Consider the following 18783-nt stretch of genomic DNA (forward strand, 5'->3'; position numbering starts at 1 on the left):
AAAGGCTTAAGGAAATGATTGTTTTCCTTAATTGCTGCTACATTCAGCGATGCTTTGGCCAGGAGCTGAAGGGTCGTGCCTTTTCTGTGCTCCTAAAACATCACAATTGCTTAGGAAAAAATGTGCCTCCTTCCTTGGAAGCAGAGGGTCCCAGAAGCTGGAGCGGGGAGGTCAAAGGATGGAATGACAAAGGAGTTCAGTAGGTCTCATCAGGAAGCTGGAACCACAGAGGATTAGGCAGGATTTGAAACTTATGGGATGGAAGCTGGGATGGGGAGGGAGGAATATGAGCAGGCATGTGAGAACTGGAGGAGAGCAGGAGTCAGCTGGTGTGGGAAGGGGCTGGGCTGGAATTTTGAGGTTAGGGAATGTCCTGGTGCAGTTTTGGGGAGCAGGGGTAGCAAAATAAAGACACAGCATTGTTGAGGTCTGCTGGCAGCCGTGGTGACCGTCTTGGCTGGGGGAGAGCTGGAGCTGGCCCTGAGCTGGGACAGAGGAGATGGAACAGGAGTAGCCACCACATCTGAAGGCATCAGAGTTTTCTGATTGTTCCCTTCCCATCAGCTTTATGAATCCCACCCAAAAAATCTGCAAGTCATTCCCTTTCCTGCTGATTCAGGAACAGGACAGCAGCCTCCCGCCTCTGCCTGTTACTCCATTAAAACTGGTGTTGGATTTAACAGTTCCAGGCAGCCGTGCTGAGGAGCCATGTGGGTGTCCATATGTTGTATCAAAATACCTTTTTTTTTTGCTTTAAATCTAGGAAACACTGCACTCCTAAGACCATGAAAGTTTCAATGTCAAAAATTAAAGTTGTCCACTCAGTGATTCAGTTAATTTTGCCTAATGGTATCGGTTCATTTTGTCATTTATTTACTTTCTCATGTTCAGCTTTGCAGCCTGAATGTTCTTTTAAGATAGCTTTATGCATGCAATAAACTTACAGCTGAAGCAGGAGGGAAACCTTTATCCCCCAGCCTTGGTTAGATTTTCATGTCAATTAGTCTATCTGGCACTGGGTTTAATAACTTTCTAATTGCAATTGCAGCACTTACCTAAATCAATGGCCACCCCTCTGGATAAAACTGATTTTAAATAGCCATTGTTAAAAGGCACCAGATGAAAACTTAGTGAGGTGAAAAGCAAGATAACATGAATAGGAACCCTCCTTTTCTTCTAGACAGCTCATATTAATAAAGCTTGCTTTTTGTTTTGTTTTGCCTTAACATGTTTTTACATTAAAAAAAAAAAAAAAATTGAACTTACAGAGGACACTTTCTGAGCTTCCTTTAAGATGTTGCAGGATGGGAGTCAGGGAATGCTCCAGGTGATAAAAGGGATTTGTTCCAGCTCTGAGGACTGGAAGGCAGCGAGGCTGGAGGGCCAGTGTGGTACCTCACAAGCACCACTTGGCTGGCAGCTCGGAAATGCACCCGCTTCCAGCACGTACAACCTTCTTTGTGTCCTCAGCGTTCTGTGTGGGTTTGTTAAGTGCACCATCTGTCAGGATAATGAGAGCATTTTCACTTCCCTGCTCCATAACCTCCTGATGTAGTGAAAGAGCTCAGAATATGGACCTGCTTTCTCCCTTCGCAGGGGCTTTATTGGAAAAGCATGCTTGCTTTTACCCACATTAAAAAAAATAAAAAGGTGTGTGGGTGTGAATAATCAATACACAGGCTATAAAAAGGTGGATACTCCTCCTTGCTACACACCTGAGAATAAGCCCACTGCAAGCCAGCCTTAATGATCTACACATTAGTCAGCTGCTTGTCAAATGCTTGTCAGGGCTGCACTCTTAGGGGAGAACAACCCCTCCACCCTTTATCTGAAATGGCATCCAGTTCAAAAGAGGATGTTGCTGAGTCAGTGCCTAGGACCTAGAAGGTTTGGAATTTTATTTTCTTATGAGATGGGGGAAAGAGGAAAAAAAAATGCAGAAGCAGGATTTGAAGTACTGTGTAGTGGCTTTGGAGCCCGACCTTGCTCATTATCTTCGCTGCTTTGGAAAGGCTTGGAAAATTATATTACCCTACAACCATCAGTCGTCACTCAATAAATACAGAGGCTACAGGCAGGGACAAGAAATCCCACTGAGCTTTGGTATTGACTTGTTAGAATTCCAGGCTTTAGCCTCCCAGTACAGTAACTGCCTCTAAGTAATGAACAAGCTGCTCAGAAGGACGCCTTGCCCTTCTGGATTCATTCCCCCCTCTTTTATAGGATCTATTCACTGCCATGTTTTACTCCCTTATGCTAAACAGTAAATTGTCCTATGTGACAGTAAGGTCTTTTCTATTACTCTGGGAGAGGAAATCAGTGGGAGAGCAGAGCTGTGCTCCAGTTGTGCCTCAGAGCCAATAGTCATGTCCACCTCAGCATCAGTTTCCACAGTAGGGGAGGGGAGAGAAAAAAAACATGTCAAGGATGTGTGGTGGGGTTGTATTTCTTCCATTAAGGAATGATGAAGCAGTAACTTTTGTGTGTAATGGTGCTGTAAAATCTGAATTCTCTGTTGAGTGCACCACATTGGGGACCTGCACTAGGAGGTGGTCACTTTGTTTTTCTGAGCTCTGCGTGCAGATTCCAGTCTCATGTCAGTGTTCCTTGGCTTGGACCAGCCACAAGAATCATGGAAATACCTTTTAAAGGGTTCTTATCTTCTACACATGGACACCCAGCACATCTGACTCACACATTTTATTCTTCCTGCATTCTCAGCCCTGTTTTGGTTGCCTCTGTCACATGCTGGGTGCAGCAAGGTTCCTCGGAGCACCTCCACTCTTCAGGATGGCAGCAGCCATCACCTGGCTCGTTCTTAGCTAAATAGCAGAGCAGAGGTTTGGTGTTTGCAGTAGCTGGTGAATTCAATTACAGTTCTCACAGAAACTGTCATTTGGCTGCTTGTTCACATGAAGCATTTGATATTGCTTGTCTTGGTGTTAACTGTAATCCCTTATTAGAGGTGTATAAGGAATCTTATTGATGTGCACTTAAAGGCACACAGTGTACACAAAAATTCACTATCTTTGAATTAAATTGAAAGGAGAGCGAGAGGTGCTGATACAGTTTTTTTTGTCTGTTCAGCTATATTTCTATAAAAAGAAAAATGTATGCACACTGTTCAGTCAGCTCCTGAGGGAACGTGAGAGGATCCAGATCAGCTGCACAACTGGCAGCTTCCCTGGCCATCTCAGCAGAGGGAACAAATGTTCATTTTGACCCTCTACTGAAGGTGAGCCGTTCTCTCCCTCTCCATCCCATGGGATCAGAGCACACAGATGGAATTGTGTGAGAAGGTGTGCCTACCTTTATTTTCTTTTCTTCCTTCTCGGAGCAAACAAGATTTCTTAGCTGCTGCAGTTTCAGTGTAGTACCTTTCAGAAGGGCTAAATAATTCATTTGATGAGAAAGAATTTCTCATGAACTAGCAGATAAGTGTGTTCATCTGAAATTCTACAATGTGTAGTTCAGGCACCACTCAGGCTCAGGCAATGTAACTCACTTAAAGAACAATATCTACATCTGAACCAGTCCCTCTGAGCTGCCTTTATAACTAATAGAGAACTAAGCAGTATAGGAAGGGGATTCAAGGGTGAGATTTGTGCTGTCCACTAATGTTGGAATTGCACCCTTGGAGTCCTTGCTTTGCTCCATTGGTGTCTTTCTAAACACCTGCGAGTTTGGCTTCCTTTACAGCTGGACTTGATGATCTTAAAGATCTTTTCCAAACTAAATGATTTTATGATTCTAAGTTAGATTAAGAAATTTTTTTTTTTGCCTTAGGAATTGGCCAGAGCTTTTTACCTAGAATCTGGTTTTGAAATATTTGGCTTAATGAGCTTCTGCAGAACACGTAACATGGCTGAGTGGCTCTTGGGCAAGACAGCCTGGAGCACACTGACAATACCCTCCAGCATATAATTCCTTCTCATCCTCTTTCAGAGTCACATTGCCACTGGATCTTAATTTATCTTCCCAGTGCTGCTGTTTCAGTGTTATCCTACATTCTCCTGAGGAGCCCCTCCTCTCTTCCTAAGAAAGTTAAGCAAGCCAGCCTGCAGGGGAAATAAACACAGAATGTGGCTTTTTGCGTTCCGTGGAGACACGGTAAACTCAAATTAATGATTCTGTTCGGGTAACAGCCCAAGCAAAAAAAAGCAGTGGAAATTTCCTAGAACCAACCCTCCTGCAACAGGTTTTCTTTGCTTTACGGTGGAAAACTACAGCTGGGTGACTGCTTTCAGGAGTCAGAGATGTTAAAATTCCGTACCTTTTGTGAGAAAATTTCATTCTGTGGAACATTCAGTAAGACTTCTGGTCAGACCAAATCTATGCAGCACTCTGGCTGAACTTGTGGATGCTGGAGCAGAAGTTACAAAGCCAAGTGATGCAGGAGCATGTGAGACCCACTGGCAGGCCAAGTTTCATGGTAAATTGATTTCCTTTAGAGTATCCTGGTCTTTGCTCAGGGCGAACTACCTTGGAGCTGCTTCAGAAGCCTGCGTTTTATATCCATCACATCTCTAGGGCTCTCCTGAAGGGATGAATTTGGTGTTATGGAGGGGTGACAAACTTTCTTTTGCCAAACAAAAGAACGTCTTAGAGCAGGTTTGTTCATCCTAGCCTGGTTTTACCCTGTGACAATTCTGTTCTGTCACTAAAGGACTCCAAATACTTCCTTGGGCATTCTTAACCTCACAAGCTCCACTTCTACACAATAATTGCCCGGCTGCCTCCACAAACATTCCCAAACTGGCAGGTAGTACAAGATGTCAAAAAAACATGGTGCATGTATTAAAGCAGTGGCTTTTTTTGGGGATGTAATTGTGCTAAATTAACTATCCTATCACAGCACAGAGCAATGCCCATGGTTGTGCAAATAAAAGCTGCACTGTTTGGCCATTATTAATGTTGTTTGTTTCTTGCTCTTAATCTGTGCAGTAAAGTGAGTGCTTCATACTGATAATATTTACAAGGCTTAGGAGATACTGAAATAGAATCATAGAGTGGCTTGGATTGGAAGGGTTCTTCCAGCTCATCTCGTTCCAACCACCTCTTCCATAGGAAGGAAACATCCACTGTCCCAGGTTGCTCCAAGCCCCGTCCAACCCGGCCTTGGACACTTCCAGGGATGGGGCAGCCACAGCTTCTCTGGGCACCCTGTGCCAGGGCCTCACCACCCTCCCAAGGAACAATTTCTTCTATAATAACTCCTTTGCTTAAGAATGTGATATTGAATGGTAAAGCTCAGTTCCTGTACCTTATGCTCTGCACCTGTGAGTGTGGGATTTAGTCGTTTGTAATTAAAACCTGTGATGGATTTTACAAGAGGAGAGTGTTTTCTCACTGTGACTTTCCAAGTGCTCATATAACCGTTTTTATTAAAATTACCCTGTAAACTTAAAATAGGCTCTCATTAGTTGCTAACAGATCTGCTGGTATCCAGTGACTCCAAGAAAATGCCCTTATTTTCCACTTTGAAGATGAGCAGGGCAAAGTCTTGCTCTTTTTTGTGTGTGGAAAAAAACATCTTATGACTCCATATCACGGTGCTTTTGATTGACTCCTCTCCTTTTTGTGACTGACAGGCTTTGCTCTGTAACCCGTGCCACCTTCCCCAGCTCTTTTCACTTTGTCAGGCACGGATTTGATCCCCCTTTCCTGCCACTCCTGTGAGGCATGTTGTGATCGCTGCCACTTCTCCGAGCTTCTTCCCCAGCTGCTCTTTAGGGGGGTGGTGGGGTGAGGGAGCATCCCTGGAAAGCAAAGCCAAGGGAGACAGTGCCACACTGGAAGGTAAAATCCTCTGTTTCGTGTTTTCCTGGTGAGTGCTCTCAGGTACCGTCCGTCATCCCACAATTAACAGCGAGTGCCAACTCATTTTGAGGCAGTTCCCTTGCAGTCTGGAGCAGCAAAATGTTTGGAAGTGCTGGGGGCAAGCATGTCTGTTGGAAAACAAAATGGGTTTAGAGCCTTTTATATGGTTTTGATGCAAAGTGGTGCAGCATGGCTTGAATCAAAAGGGCTAAACTCTCTTTCCCTCAACACCCCAGGGGTCCCACACTCTGCCACCACAGTCCCTCGGCAGAGTCTGTCTGGAACAATCCCAGCCGTGCCCGTGGCTGCACCGACTCTCACATATTTAGGGAAGCTGTGGATGATGTCTGAGCTGTGCTGGGGCCTCGGATAATGTGCTGGTGTCGAGGTAGCCCTGAGGAAGTTCTCCCGTTGTTATTTTAAACGTTATTGCTGAAGACACTTTTGCAAAGGTCAGAGCACTGAGGGGTGGTGGAGGGGAAAGAATTTATTGTTCTGCATTTGTAACCACATTAGGGCTCCCAGCTCGGGCTGGGAGTGCCTGGATGCTACCATAATAGGGAAATAACTGATCATATATTAATCAAGCAGTCGAGAAGCGAGTCAGGAGGGCAGCTTGCTTCATGCATTGCTGAAATGCAGCTCCTTCCACAGCAAAGCTGGTTAAAGGCACAGTGTTTAACTGGGGAAATGAGAATTGGAAATGGCAGAGGAAATTAAAACTGTGTCGTAACAGTTCCCATTTAAAACTTGGCTGGGGCGTTGGGGATCATGGGCAGCTGCAGAATGAGACTCCCATAACTCTGGGCTGAATTTGTGAGGAGGAGCTTGGCATCCTGACCTGGGGGAGAGGCTGGGCTAGGGCTGGGTGTGTTATCCCTGCTGGTGGGGCATCGTTCTGCAGGGACAGAGGGACCTGGCAGGAGCTGGACTCGATGGTCCTTGTGGGTCCCTTCCAACTCAGGACACTGAGATTCTGTGACAGTGCCAGCACTTGATCCCCAGCACCATTTCCTTTCAGCTCCCAGAGGCTCCCACTGAATTTGCCAGTTTAGCACTTCTCAGACGCAGCTTTAGCTGGTAAGAGATGAGATGATAGAGCTGAAATGGCCATTTTTATTTGCTAGGTTCCCAGTTAAACTCCAGAAAGTTTGATCTCCAAGTGGCAGTGTGAATTAGTTTCATTCCCAGAATACCTCCCATGAGTTATGTACCTACCTATGCATCAGTTACATGTTTGTAAACCATTTCAAAAGGCTGGCAGTGATCCATTAATTATTTTGAAGATGAGGAATGATTGCTTAAATAATATTAGCATTTAAGGAAAAACAATATTTGTCTCTATATTAATTGTTGAGCAAAATCTATTCATCTGTAGTTGGCTACAGTCTACTGGAGAATGCAATTTCTGTAAACTGAATTTTATTGCTATTCCTTTCTGTTCCATTATGTTACCCCAATGTACATATTTTTTGTGCTACTTCGTTTATCTTGTGTCAGAAATAATATTCCTGTTCTCAAACATTATTACAACTAGGGAAAAAAAAAGATTAATCAGACATTTCAAAAGCCTCATGCTGAAATAACATTTTTAAAATTATAGAAGAACAACCATTATTTTCTACAGCAAAACTAATTTTTCGAGTTCGAGATAGCAACACCATATTCCAAAAGTAAAGGTCAATTTGAAAAATAAAAGATTCTGGTTGCCTAATAAGGTTATGTTCTTTATACCAAATTGTAATTTACAGTTGAATCAAATGATATTAATTATTCCTGGCTTGCTTTGAGTGATATTCTGGGGCCAGTTGGTGTAGTTCAGATAAAAACAGCTGTTACATTTAGTCTTATCATTAATGATAACCTTTATTTTTTTCCACACGGAGCTTTTGAAGTCTCAGGAGACTGCTGAGCTCCAGGGGTTGCTTTTCTGTTTCAGAGATGGTTCCCGTTTGGACTTTCCATTTCCCCAGCATCTTCTACCTTCAAATAACTGAAACCAAAAACGCCTTGTGGAAAGCTGTAATTCCCCACCATCGAGTGCATCTCTCCTGACAGAACAGGGAGCCTTGGACTCTGGAAGGTGGCCCTGGAATGTCTGGGTTTATTTTGGAGTGACAAAACGAGAACAGCTGTAGGGATGGAGTCCTTGTCACAAAACGAGCATCTCACCCTGCAGCACTTCTAATGAGCAGGAAGAAAAATTATTGTTGTTCCTAATCTAATTAGAGAAAAATTTTGTGCTTATTAATGAAGAAGCTGAGTGTTGGTGGCTAAGAAGGCTGATGGCCCCTGGGCTGGATCAGGAATTGTGTGTCCAGCAGGAGCAGGGCAGGGATTGTCCCTCTGTGCTGGGCACTGAGAGGCCCCTCGAGGGCTGTGCCCAGTTCTGGCTCCTGCAGGAGAGCCCTGGAGGGGCTGGAGCGTGTCCAGGGCAGGGAAGGGAGCTGGGAAGGGGCTGGAGCCCCAGGAGCGGCTGAGGGAGCTGGGAAAGGGGCTCAGGCTGGAGCAGAGGAGGCTCAGGGGGGACCTTGTGGCTCTGCACAAGTCCCTGACAGGAGGGTGGTGGGGTTCTGCTGCCTCCAGCACAGGGAGGACGTGGAGCTGCTGGAGAGAGGCCAGAGGAGGCACCAGGATGAGCAGAGGGATGGAGCAGCTCTGCTGGGAGGAAAGGCTGCGAGAGCTGGGATTGTTCAGCCTGGAGAGGAGAAGCTTTGGGCTGAGCTCAGTGTGGCCTTGCAGGGCCTGAAGGAGCTGGGAAGAGAGAGATTATTTACAAGTACAAGGGGTAATGGTTTCAAACTGATAGAGAGTAGGTTTAGTTTAGATATTAGAAGAAATTCTTTACTGTGAGCACAGTGAGACCCCGGCACAGGGTGCCCAGAGCAGCTGTGGCTGCCCCTGGATCCCTGGCAGTGTCCAAGGCCGGGCTGGATGTGGCTTGGAGAAACCTGCTGTAGTGGAAGGTATCCCTGCCTGTGGTAGGATGGAACTGGATGTCCTCTTAAGGCCTCTTCCAACCCAGGCCATTCTGTGATTCTGTAACTCCCCTAGAAAACAAGTCTTTTACTTCCTCACCCTCAATTAGATACAGAGGGGAGGAATGGCCAACATCAACATAGAAGTTTTAAAACTATTGCTTGTGAGGAGTTGAGTGTGGCCTCCACACCTCTGAGCATCCATATGTTTTCTCGAGCTGGCTGGTTGCTCTGTGGACTCTGGTCAGATAAAATGACTCTTCCCATCACATAAAGATAATGCTCCACATGGATGTCAACATCCATGTGATTCCTGCCCAGTTTGGTCCTCTTTATTTCGGGGCTGTTCTGCCTCACTGGACAGGCTGGTGTAATAGCTTGGGATCCGAGCGGCAGCGTAAAGATTGTCACAGCTTGAAAAATCTTGGGAGCAGTGGGAGGTAATGATCCTGCCTGAGGCAAAATACCGCTTCTGGCCTGTTACAGGGCACTGTGATTCTGTCCCACACTCCATTTAATCTCCCCAAACGCTGCAGTTTAGCCCCTGAAAAATGCAGTATTTTTATAAGTGTATTCCATCTTCAGTCTGGTCCCATAATTCCTGTTCGATGTGAGCCAGGTGAGCAGGGGCAGAGGATGGCACCTGAGACAGGAAATGCCAGTTAGAGCCTTCAGCTCATGCCATTTTTCATGCTGAATGGTTTTCCAGAATGTGATGAGCAATTTCTGTTTCATCTGGAAGATGGGGAATTTCTGAGAATAAAGACTGAGTCCCCTTTTCCACCCTGCTAACCTTTTTCCTTCCCTGAGCAGTTTTGGGAAGGACTAGTCTGTTTAGGCTGTGTTCAAATGTCACAAAAGACTGCTTTAGACTTTTGGCCCATATGGAATAAGCAGTGTTTCCTTTTCCCAGCATTGTCACAATTCATTTTACTTTATAGTTGAAAAGTAAATGAAAGAAATAGCTGGAGGCACATTTGTGAATAATTATATTTGCACCACATTTCTTCAGAGTTTGATGGGTAGATTGGTGTGTAAGTTTTTATTGTTTTCCTTCAGCTTCATTATCCATCCAGTGTTTGCCATGGGTCACGAGGTGCTGTAGGCAGATCATGGAGACAGCATTCTGATGCTGTTTCATCTGGAAAGGGAATACACAGATCTTTTTTCAGTTGCAACAGTGCATAATGATGGTAGACTTGGAAAGCAGCTCATTAGTTGCTGTTTCAGGCTCTCCTGCTGGGATGAGTGCTGCCTGTGGTGAGGGAAAACCCGTACCCTGCAAATTGTCTCCGACTTCAGCCCTGCAGTGTAATGGCGCTGGGGTCTGGGGTGTCCCTTGTCAGCAAGCAGTTGATATTGTGCTCCAAGATTTGTCCCATCACTGATCAGATTTGCCTCAGTTGGCGCCAGAGCCCGTCCATGTTAGGTGATTTTGGAAAACTCATGGGATAATGTAGCCTTTTGTTATGGCCTACAGCTGTTGGTATGGGATTGTTCACCTCCGCTGTTGGCAGTGACCAGAACTCAGCAGGGACATGCACTCACTCCCCTTGTTTGTCAGGGTGTGTTCAGAAGAGTGGGAGTCCAGCAATGTGTGAAGAAATCTTTCAAGAAAAGCCTTGAAATAGCTGAGTTTAGTGGGAAAGGTTAGGGGGGTTATTTATTATGGTGCTAATGAAACCAGATCCCTTCAGAAAGCAGAAAGTGCAGGCCAGGGCTTATCAACCATCTCTGAATCCTGTAAAATCATGAGAAGCTTGTGAGTTTAAGTCTACTGACACCAGTTTTGTTTTCCCTAGTTTCCTCATGTGGGTGGGTGTAGTGCAGGGATCCTCAGATATCCATGTGGAAGGAATCTTCATGTATTTTAAAAAGTGAAAATATCAACAAAAGGTTGTGTGTGACTGAGGATGGGGAGGGAATCCTGATCCACCTTTATTAGTACATAAAGGTAGCTTGGAAAAAGGTTATTTATTATCAGAATGGTTGGCCCCTGCCAGCAGGAATGAAAACAGCAAGTCCAGGAGTATAACCTGTGCTCTGGCCTGCTGAGAGCCAGAATTTCCTGGGTTTTCAGACCATTTCTGAGCTAAAGGAAAACCAGGAGTGGGAGACAGGGCATGAAAGAGGGACATTTCTACGGGCTTGCTTTCAGCTCTCTGCAGAAATTGAATGATTTGAGGATTCAAATCCAACAGCCTGTACACTAGAGATACTTGAACAACTACTGACAGGTAAAAGTTACTGTGGCATGGGTGGATATGGAGCAGGAAAGGTGCAAAAAGGCTTTTAGTTCTTTTATCAGTGCAGTGAGGTGATTTCTGGTCTCTGCAGGTCCTGAGCCCAGGCTGGCTTTTCATAGTAATTAATTGGTTAATTCTTAATTCATGGAATTGTAGAATGGTGTGGGTTGGAAGGGACCTTAAAGATCACCTGGTTTTGTCTCCCCTGTCACGAGGGAGTTGGAGCTCCTGCTCCTAACCAGTAAAATCATGTAGTTTGCAGGGTGTGATACTTTTTAAATCACTGGGCTGTTTTTAGGAGAGCTAAAATCAGGTAAAAACTAAAATCTTTCTCCCTTAGACAAAGCCCGAGCTGACACCCCACTGAATTTTCTCTCCAGATTGAAAATCCATCTGTTAAAGTATCTGTATTATGACAGGTATCAACAGAAAATGGTTTGGGGAGGACTCCAAGAAAATCCACTCCCAAAATTGGGGAAATACCCAATCCAGCTCTTTTCAGTTTAACATAGGACTTCAACTCTTTAAGCAAATATGTCTATGCAATTATATATATATATAAATATATATTCTCTATGTATTCACATGTGGATGAACCATACATGTATAAAAAAAGTGAAATATGGACATAGGGAGAAAGAAAATGATACAGGTATGTCTATTACATTATATATAGATTCCACATGTTTTGTTTTATAATTTATATTATGCATATACGTGTAATCATTATATTTCCATACCATCTGCTAATGCTGAATTTCTTCATTATTCATGTAAATGTCTTGGACCTTTTGAACACTTCTAATTTCTTAATTACAAGTCTGTCATGGCTGAAAACTTCTCATCCTACCATTTCTCTGTGGTGATAGGAAAATAGGAATATAGAAAGAGTTCGCATGGAATTTTGGTTTTGATCTCTCAACAAGAATGGGTCAAAAAAAGTAAAAGTCAAACCTTAAGATAATTGTAAATTATTGTATTACAGTTGATTTTAAGGCAGTGATGATGCCATCAAGCAAAAATTAAGGTGACCTGGAAATTCTAGAGACAAATTACTCTAAATGCTGCATTTTCTTAAGTCTTAACGTGAGATTGCTGAGTCACTGTTGCAAGTTAAGATAGTGCTAAAACTTGGCTGTAATAGGAAATGAGCTGTACAAGCCAGATTTCATCAAGAGGTACAAACCCAATTGTGTCTATTCATCCACCCATCTGGTTTTCCCAACTGGCATTTCCAAAGGACAGTAATTAATACACTGAAATCAATGGATAGACTCCACTTTTGCTGTTAGGTTGCCTTTAACCCATAAATACCAAATCAAAATCCATTCAGATTTCTCCTTGGCTGTGTCACTTCCAACCTTCACGTCCCTTTCCCCACGGAAAATCAACTACAATTGTATTTCTGTACTTAGGGTGGTTGTATTGCTTGAATAGTTACACAAACCGTGCAGATTCTTGGATTTAATGACATGATTCCGTGATTTAATGACATAAAGTTTAATGGATTGATTGCCTTCCACAAAAATCTTTGTTTTGATAGCTTAGCTTTTCATTAGCTTGTATAATCAAACTTTTGGTGAGCTCTCAAGCTGTTCTTCTCATCAAGATTTTCTCTTTCTTCTTCCATTCATCTTTCTTCTTCAATGTTCTTCTAAGTAAAACAAAATATTAAGTGAACATTTCTCTTACGTTAGCATAGCTGCATTTATTTGGTTGTAGTTAAATCAATATGGAATATTGCAAAACCTTCCCTTTAAATATTTGCTCAGTTTAGAGTGGTCCATGGGAAATGAACACAAAAGTTAAGTTCTGAGTAAGAGCAAGAAGCACAAGCAAGAACTACTGCAAGACTCATGCTGAAGTCATGGAATGGCATCCCTGTTCTCTGCTGTGAAGGACAGAGACAATGGGGGTTAAGTTTCTTTTCATTTTAATAATACATGGAAAGTGTTGCCTTTATTTGCATGAACAGTACTTGGGGATGAGCATCCTGGCGGTATTAATGTCAAGAATTAAAAGCAAAGTGGTTCAAAATGGGTGGATTCCCCCAGCTGCTGTTAAGTAGAGCTCCCTGCAGACTCCTGGAGTGACGCTCACTGCAGGCTGGGACACAACAGTTACAGAAGTGAGTTTAACAAACAAGGTTATGGTGAAAAACTCGGTGCTGTGATGAGGTTAGTGGGGTAAATGTGTGTCCCCACTAACTCAGTCCAGGCAGTTTAGGGTTATCTTTGCAACAAGGGCAGGAATTTTCCCAGGCCTGCACTTTTAACTTGTAGGTGGGTGAAGGAAAATTCAGCAGTCAGCTGGGTTGTCCACGTGGAGGCTGAATGCAGCTGAAGGGAAAGCTGAGGCCTGGGAATAAAGGAAGGCAGAGAGCCAAGGATTGAGGATGAAAGACAACAGCAGGGCCTGGAGAGAAGTGAGGGAAGCAGTGCAGTGCTGGGGAGATTGGACATAAATGATTCAAAGAGGAAGAGCGGAGTGTGTTGGAAGGGATGAGGCAGGAAGCGAGTGAGAAGGATGGAAATTAGCCTTAGGAAGTATCTTAGGAAGTATTCTTCCTCTCATGTTGGAGGTGTGATAAGAACAGGGTCTTAATCCCTCTACTTTAAAATATTTTAAGCTGCCTTTTTTTTTAGAGGAAACACAGAATCATCGAATCATTTAAGTTGGAAAAGTCCTTTAAGTTCTCCCTGCAGGGTGGCACAGAAGAGTCCTTCCATCCCTCACCGTTGGCTCCCTGGGCTGGGGGGCACTTGCCCAGATGCTGGATGAGTGCTGAGCAGCCTTGGGATGCCACTCCTTAGTGCCCAGCTCCCCACAGTCTGTCACAAATTCCATCACTGGGAGGGGTTTGATGAAACTTGTCCCAGGTTTTTTCCCTGAATCTGCTCCCTGTTGACATGGCTGTGTCTATGAAGAAACAGAATTTTCCACCTGTGCTGTCCAGTGATTATCCCTGTCTGAAAAACCTGCTGATGTTTTTGTTCTGTTTCTTTTGAGCAGATGGGCAAAAGAAGGTCCAAGAGGAGTTTGACATAGACATGGACGCGCCAGAGACAGAGCGGGCGGCCGTGGCGATACAGTCCCAGTTCAGAAAATTCCAGAAGAAAAAAGCGGGGTCCCAGTCCTAGTAGCTACCTCACAGCGTAAAACAAAGTAATCCTGAGATGATTTATCAAGAATATCAGAAATAACACAAAGATGCATGTACAGAAATTATCAATATTTAAAACCCCATTGGCAGATAACAACCCATGAGCTTGTGTGCGACTTCATCCCAGATGTTTCACGCCCATTATCCTCTGTAACTCACCATTTTACTTGATGTTGTAATAAAAAGTTAGGGTGAAGTAATTAAAGTGTCTGCCTTCATCTGTCTTTCCATATTAATCCAGCAAGTGCAGCATTACAAATGAACTCAGCCCAGATGCCTGTTTCCCTCTCCATGTAAAGCTCGGAGTCATAACAGCACCGTATGTTGCAGGGATTTTTTGCTGAGGGATGAGATAGATGCATCTCAGCCCTGCTTCCCTCATTTGGAGAATTCCAGCTGCCAGCAAAATGTGAAAATCAAACTACTTTCTCGTAATGAGCTGAAAGTTAAAAAAAAAAAGAAAAAGTTGCAGACAGAAGCTGGCATGATGGGTGTAGGAAGCAGGGAGTGGTTTATCTCTGTCTTGCAAGAGTGTCAATAAGGTGGTTTGAGTGGGGAAATTGTCCTTCCTCTTTGCATGATAACATTCAGAGATCTTGGACCACATTGACTGTTATGGAAAGAAAATAATAAACCAGACACAAAACACCTTTGGAAGTTTGGGATTGATTTTTGTCTGTAAAAATAGAAACTGACCATCTAAACTCTGTTTATGGATGCATTTTTTCAGTCCTCTGCATAATCAGCAACTATTTCTGTGCCATCTGTCTATTTCCATATTATTTTCCATATTTGAGGAGTAAATCCTAACAGGCTTCCTGTGCCCATTTGCCCTGTTCTGTATTCAACTGTGAGCCCCTTTATCACTGTGTTAGCCCAGCTTTGGATCAACAAAAAGCAGCTACAGCGATGTGTCCTAAATTGGGAAGTGAGTGGTGGCAGCCTGCCTGCCTTTCCCTCCTTCAGGGGGAAGAGATCCAGGTGTCGTTCCCAGTTCTGCCCAGGGGGATTCTTTCCTTCCTCTCCCACCTTCCTCAGGAGTGTTTGATCACCAGGGCAAGGGACAAGTGCATCATTAGTCACCTTTAAGCAGAAAGCCATGAGCAGGGGGCAGGAATGGAGGGAAAGGAGGGATCTCCTGCCCTTCCCACGGGAGCCCACCAGAGCAGCAATGCTGGAGAGGTGCAGAGCTGTGGGATTACAAGGGAAAAGCCCTCATCCTTCTGCAGGTTAAGGCACTTGTGGTGCTGGGCATCATTTCCGTGGTGTTGTCAGGAGCTCTGGCCCCGTGCTGGTTACGGGCAGCCCTCAGGGATGCTGAGCAGGGGAAATCCTGTGGGCAGTGAAGAAAGCTTGTGCAAACATGACTTGTGAGGTGCTTGAGGCTGGGTGGGAAGGGACAGGGCATTTTAGAACCTACTTTGGGGGTAAACATCTACATGCTGCCCAGACCCTGCCTGTGGCACCTCTGTCTGTGTCAGGTCCTGGCCCTAGGCATGACTTTCCCACTCGTCACCTGCAAAGTCAGCATCATCCTCCAAGCTGCAGCTCAGTGCTTTCATTATTTTTTTTAAGCAGCACTGTTCCTTTGCATTTAAGAATTTCACAAATAAACCTCAAATAACAGCGCTGCTGTGCTCCAAGTGTGGTTTGTGGAGGCCCCAGTTCCCCCAATTGTGTTTCACAGCGACTGCTCACCATATAATAATAGCCTAAGCATAATAATCTAAAAATTGTCATGGCTTTGGGTTGTGTTGGTGCCATTTTGTTTAGATGAACATACATTTGTAATAAAAGACTGCATTTGTGTTCTGCATTATGTCATTTGAAACAGCATGAGCTCTGTAATGGCTACTTAATTGAATAAAAACTATGGGTAAGCACTAGGCTTTTATATTTGATCTGACATTCCTTGGACTTAAATTTCCTACACAACAGGAATAATCATATGGTTGGGATACAGAAAATGATTACATTATTGAAGCACAGCAGCAGGGGCTGTTAGTAAATGAATTGTGGCTCTTTCAGCAGCAGGGCTTCTCTTCAATGTGGAGTTCAGAGTGCATCTTACAGGCACAGCCCTAATGTACACTGAAACATAATGAGGAAACAGTGATCTGGCATGAAATTTGGAATAATCGTGACTGCCTCTGTCAGACAATTTCCTTTTTATGTAAATGTGTTTGCACACAGATTCACTTCGTGTTCCCAGGAGAGCTTTCTTGCTCCTGAGTCTTGCTCTTCACTCATCCTTTGCCGATATCCAAAGTGACAGCTGTTAATTTCTTGTCTTACCACTAACTCATGCTATCCCAAAGACCTTTCTGGGTTTCGTTGAGGTGAGGACAAAGACTTTGATTTAACCTGGATGGATGCAAGAGAACAGTTAAATATTCCAGGTACAAGTGTGGCTTTTTTAACTTCCAGACACTCACTGAGCTCTGCCTAACTGTGATTAACCAAGTCATGGAAAGGAAGATTTAAATTAGGAGGGTATCTGTGCTGGTAACCCCAAAATTCCCATAGGTAACACGGAAGAATATTCAGAGCAGCAGATTTTGCAGGAAACAGGGTTATTGCTCCCACCACCAACACCCACACCCTCCCCAGACATATTCATACTGCTTCTGCTCCAAACTGTTGCCAGATTATCCCAAAAGAGAGTGACCTTGAGTGATCAGAACAATTGCCTGAGCCTTTGAAATCCTTAGTTCACATCGATGCCTGGACCGTGAAATCACCTGTGGAAGTCAGCACAAGGGAGACCAATAGAAGGAACCAAAAGCCATCGCAAAGCACAGGAATGCCCACATGAGGAAAACAGCAAAGAATGGGGAGTCTGTCAAGTTAAACAGAAAAGCCAAAGCCAAATCTGTGGGGAAAGCGGGGAAGTGGAGGTTTTACGGAAAGTAGAAATGAGCCTTGGATTAATGCCCAGAGCAGAGGCTCCCACAACTCAGGCAGAGTTTGGAGCAACCTGGCAAAATCACAGAATCATAGAATCAAGCCATGGAATGGTTTGGGTTGGAAGGGTTCTTAAAGCTCATCTCCTTCCAACCTCCTCTTCCATAGGAAGGGAACATCCACTATCCCAGGCTGCTCCAAGCCCCAGTGTCCAGCCTGGCCTTGGACACTGCCAGGGATCCAGGGGCAGCCCCAGCTGCTCTGGGCACCCTGTGCCAGGGCCTGCCCACCCTGCCAGGGAACAATTCCTGCCCAATATTCCATCTGAACTGACCCTCTTAGTAACAACAAATTAACAACAACAAATCACCAGGACTGCACGAGGGTCACCCAGGGCTGGTGGAGGAGCTCAGATACACATCTGCCTTCTTCAAACCATTGCTCCCACTGGCCTCAATGCCAGAGGAAATAATTAACATATTTTAGAAATGTTACTTAAAAGGGCTCTAGTAGTATTCAGAGATTTCCAAAGAGCAACTTCATTAAGGGTCTTGAGAGAGAAATGATGATATGATGTAACACAACCACAATACATCACTGCCAGCCACGTGGCAGCTGTGATTCACAAACCTGCTGCTGGTGAAGTAAGCAGGTGGGTGATGGTAACCCAGGGGCACCTGGATTTTCCAGAAGTTTAAACAGGACTGCCTTGAGTGCCTCTTGAAGGGCCTAAGAGGTGTGGGAACAAAGGGTCCCACAGAAAAACAAGTGAGGTGACCATTTGTTATACAGGCTCCCCAGGGAATGGGCACGGCCCCGAGGCTGCCAGAGCTCCAGGAGTGTTTGGACAACACTCTCAGGCACAGGGTGTGATTTTGGGATGTCTGTGCAGGGCCAGGAGCTGGACTTTGATGATCCCTGTGGGTCTCTTCCCACTCAGGATATTCCATGATTCTATAATTCTTTTTTTCAATATTCGCTCCATACAAGTGTTCAAAGCCTGATGGGAAAAAAGCAGAGTGTACTATCAATATGATTAAATTAATATTTAGACATCTATCTCCTGGAAGCATTTAAATGCAAATATCCTTCTCAGTCTGAAAACAGCAGAAATCCCTTGTATTGGTTTCTATGATCAAGACAATCTTCAGAGTGGAAAGATGCAGGAACTTCCCCTCAAAAGAGAAGCAATGCCACTTCTAATCCATTAAAGTCCAGTCACGAATGGGTTATTTAGCTCAACTCTTAAATTGTGGCAGTGCTTTTTTTCTGCCTCTTTTTTTTTAATCCCTAAACTCTCCCTGACAGATGGTCTCCTGCCTTTTAGTATCTCTAGTGATGGTGAGGCTAAAACCTTCCTTGGCAGCTTGTTCCATGGCTGAACTTTTCTTAAAGCTATAAAGGTTGGTTTGTACTTAAAACCTAAATCCTCCCTCCTGCCCTTTAGATTAATTTGTTCCAGTCCAGCTATACCCAGTTTCCCTAATCTTATCTTGGAGGTCTCCTTTTCAACCCTTTTCATTATTTTTTGTTACTCTCCTTTGAACTCTGCCAATTTATCTGTGTGCCTGGAATGAAATGCAGCCAATCCAGATGAAATGTACCCAGTGCCAGGCACAGCAGCATAATTATCTCCACTATTTTACAAGTGACGAGCCCCTCACCACAAATT

General features: G+C 44.3%; 1 protein-coding gene across 1 annotated transcript in view; it reads left to right on the forward strand.

The window, feature by feature from the left end:
• PCP4 (Purkinje cell protein 4) overlaps positions 1 to 14855 on the forward strand; it is a 48319-nt gene extending 33464 nt beyond the window's left edge. The window contains exon 3 of the mRNA XM_042033370.1: positions 14057 to 14855. Within this exon, the coding sequence (XP_041889304.1) occupies positions 14057 to 14184 (128 nt within the window). The 3' untranslated portion in view covers positions 14185 to 14855. The remainder of the gene's footprint in view (positions 1 to 14056) is intronic.
• Positions 14856 to 18783: the final 3928 nt, after the last annotated feature.

This window comes from Corvus kubaryi, unplaced genomic scaffold, assembly GCF_017639235.1.
Source record: "Corvus kubaryi isolate FWS band 111438036 unplaced genomic scaffold, C.kubaryi_AGA036_p1.0 133, whole genome shotgun sequence".
Taxonomy (NCBI): domain Eukaryota; kingdom Metazoa; phylum Chordata; class Aves; order Passeriformes; family Corvidae; genus Corvus; species Corvus kubaryi.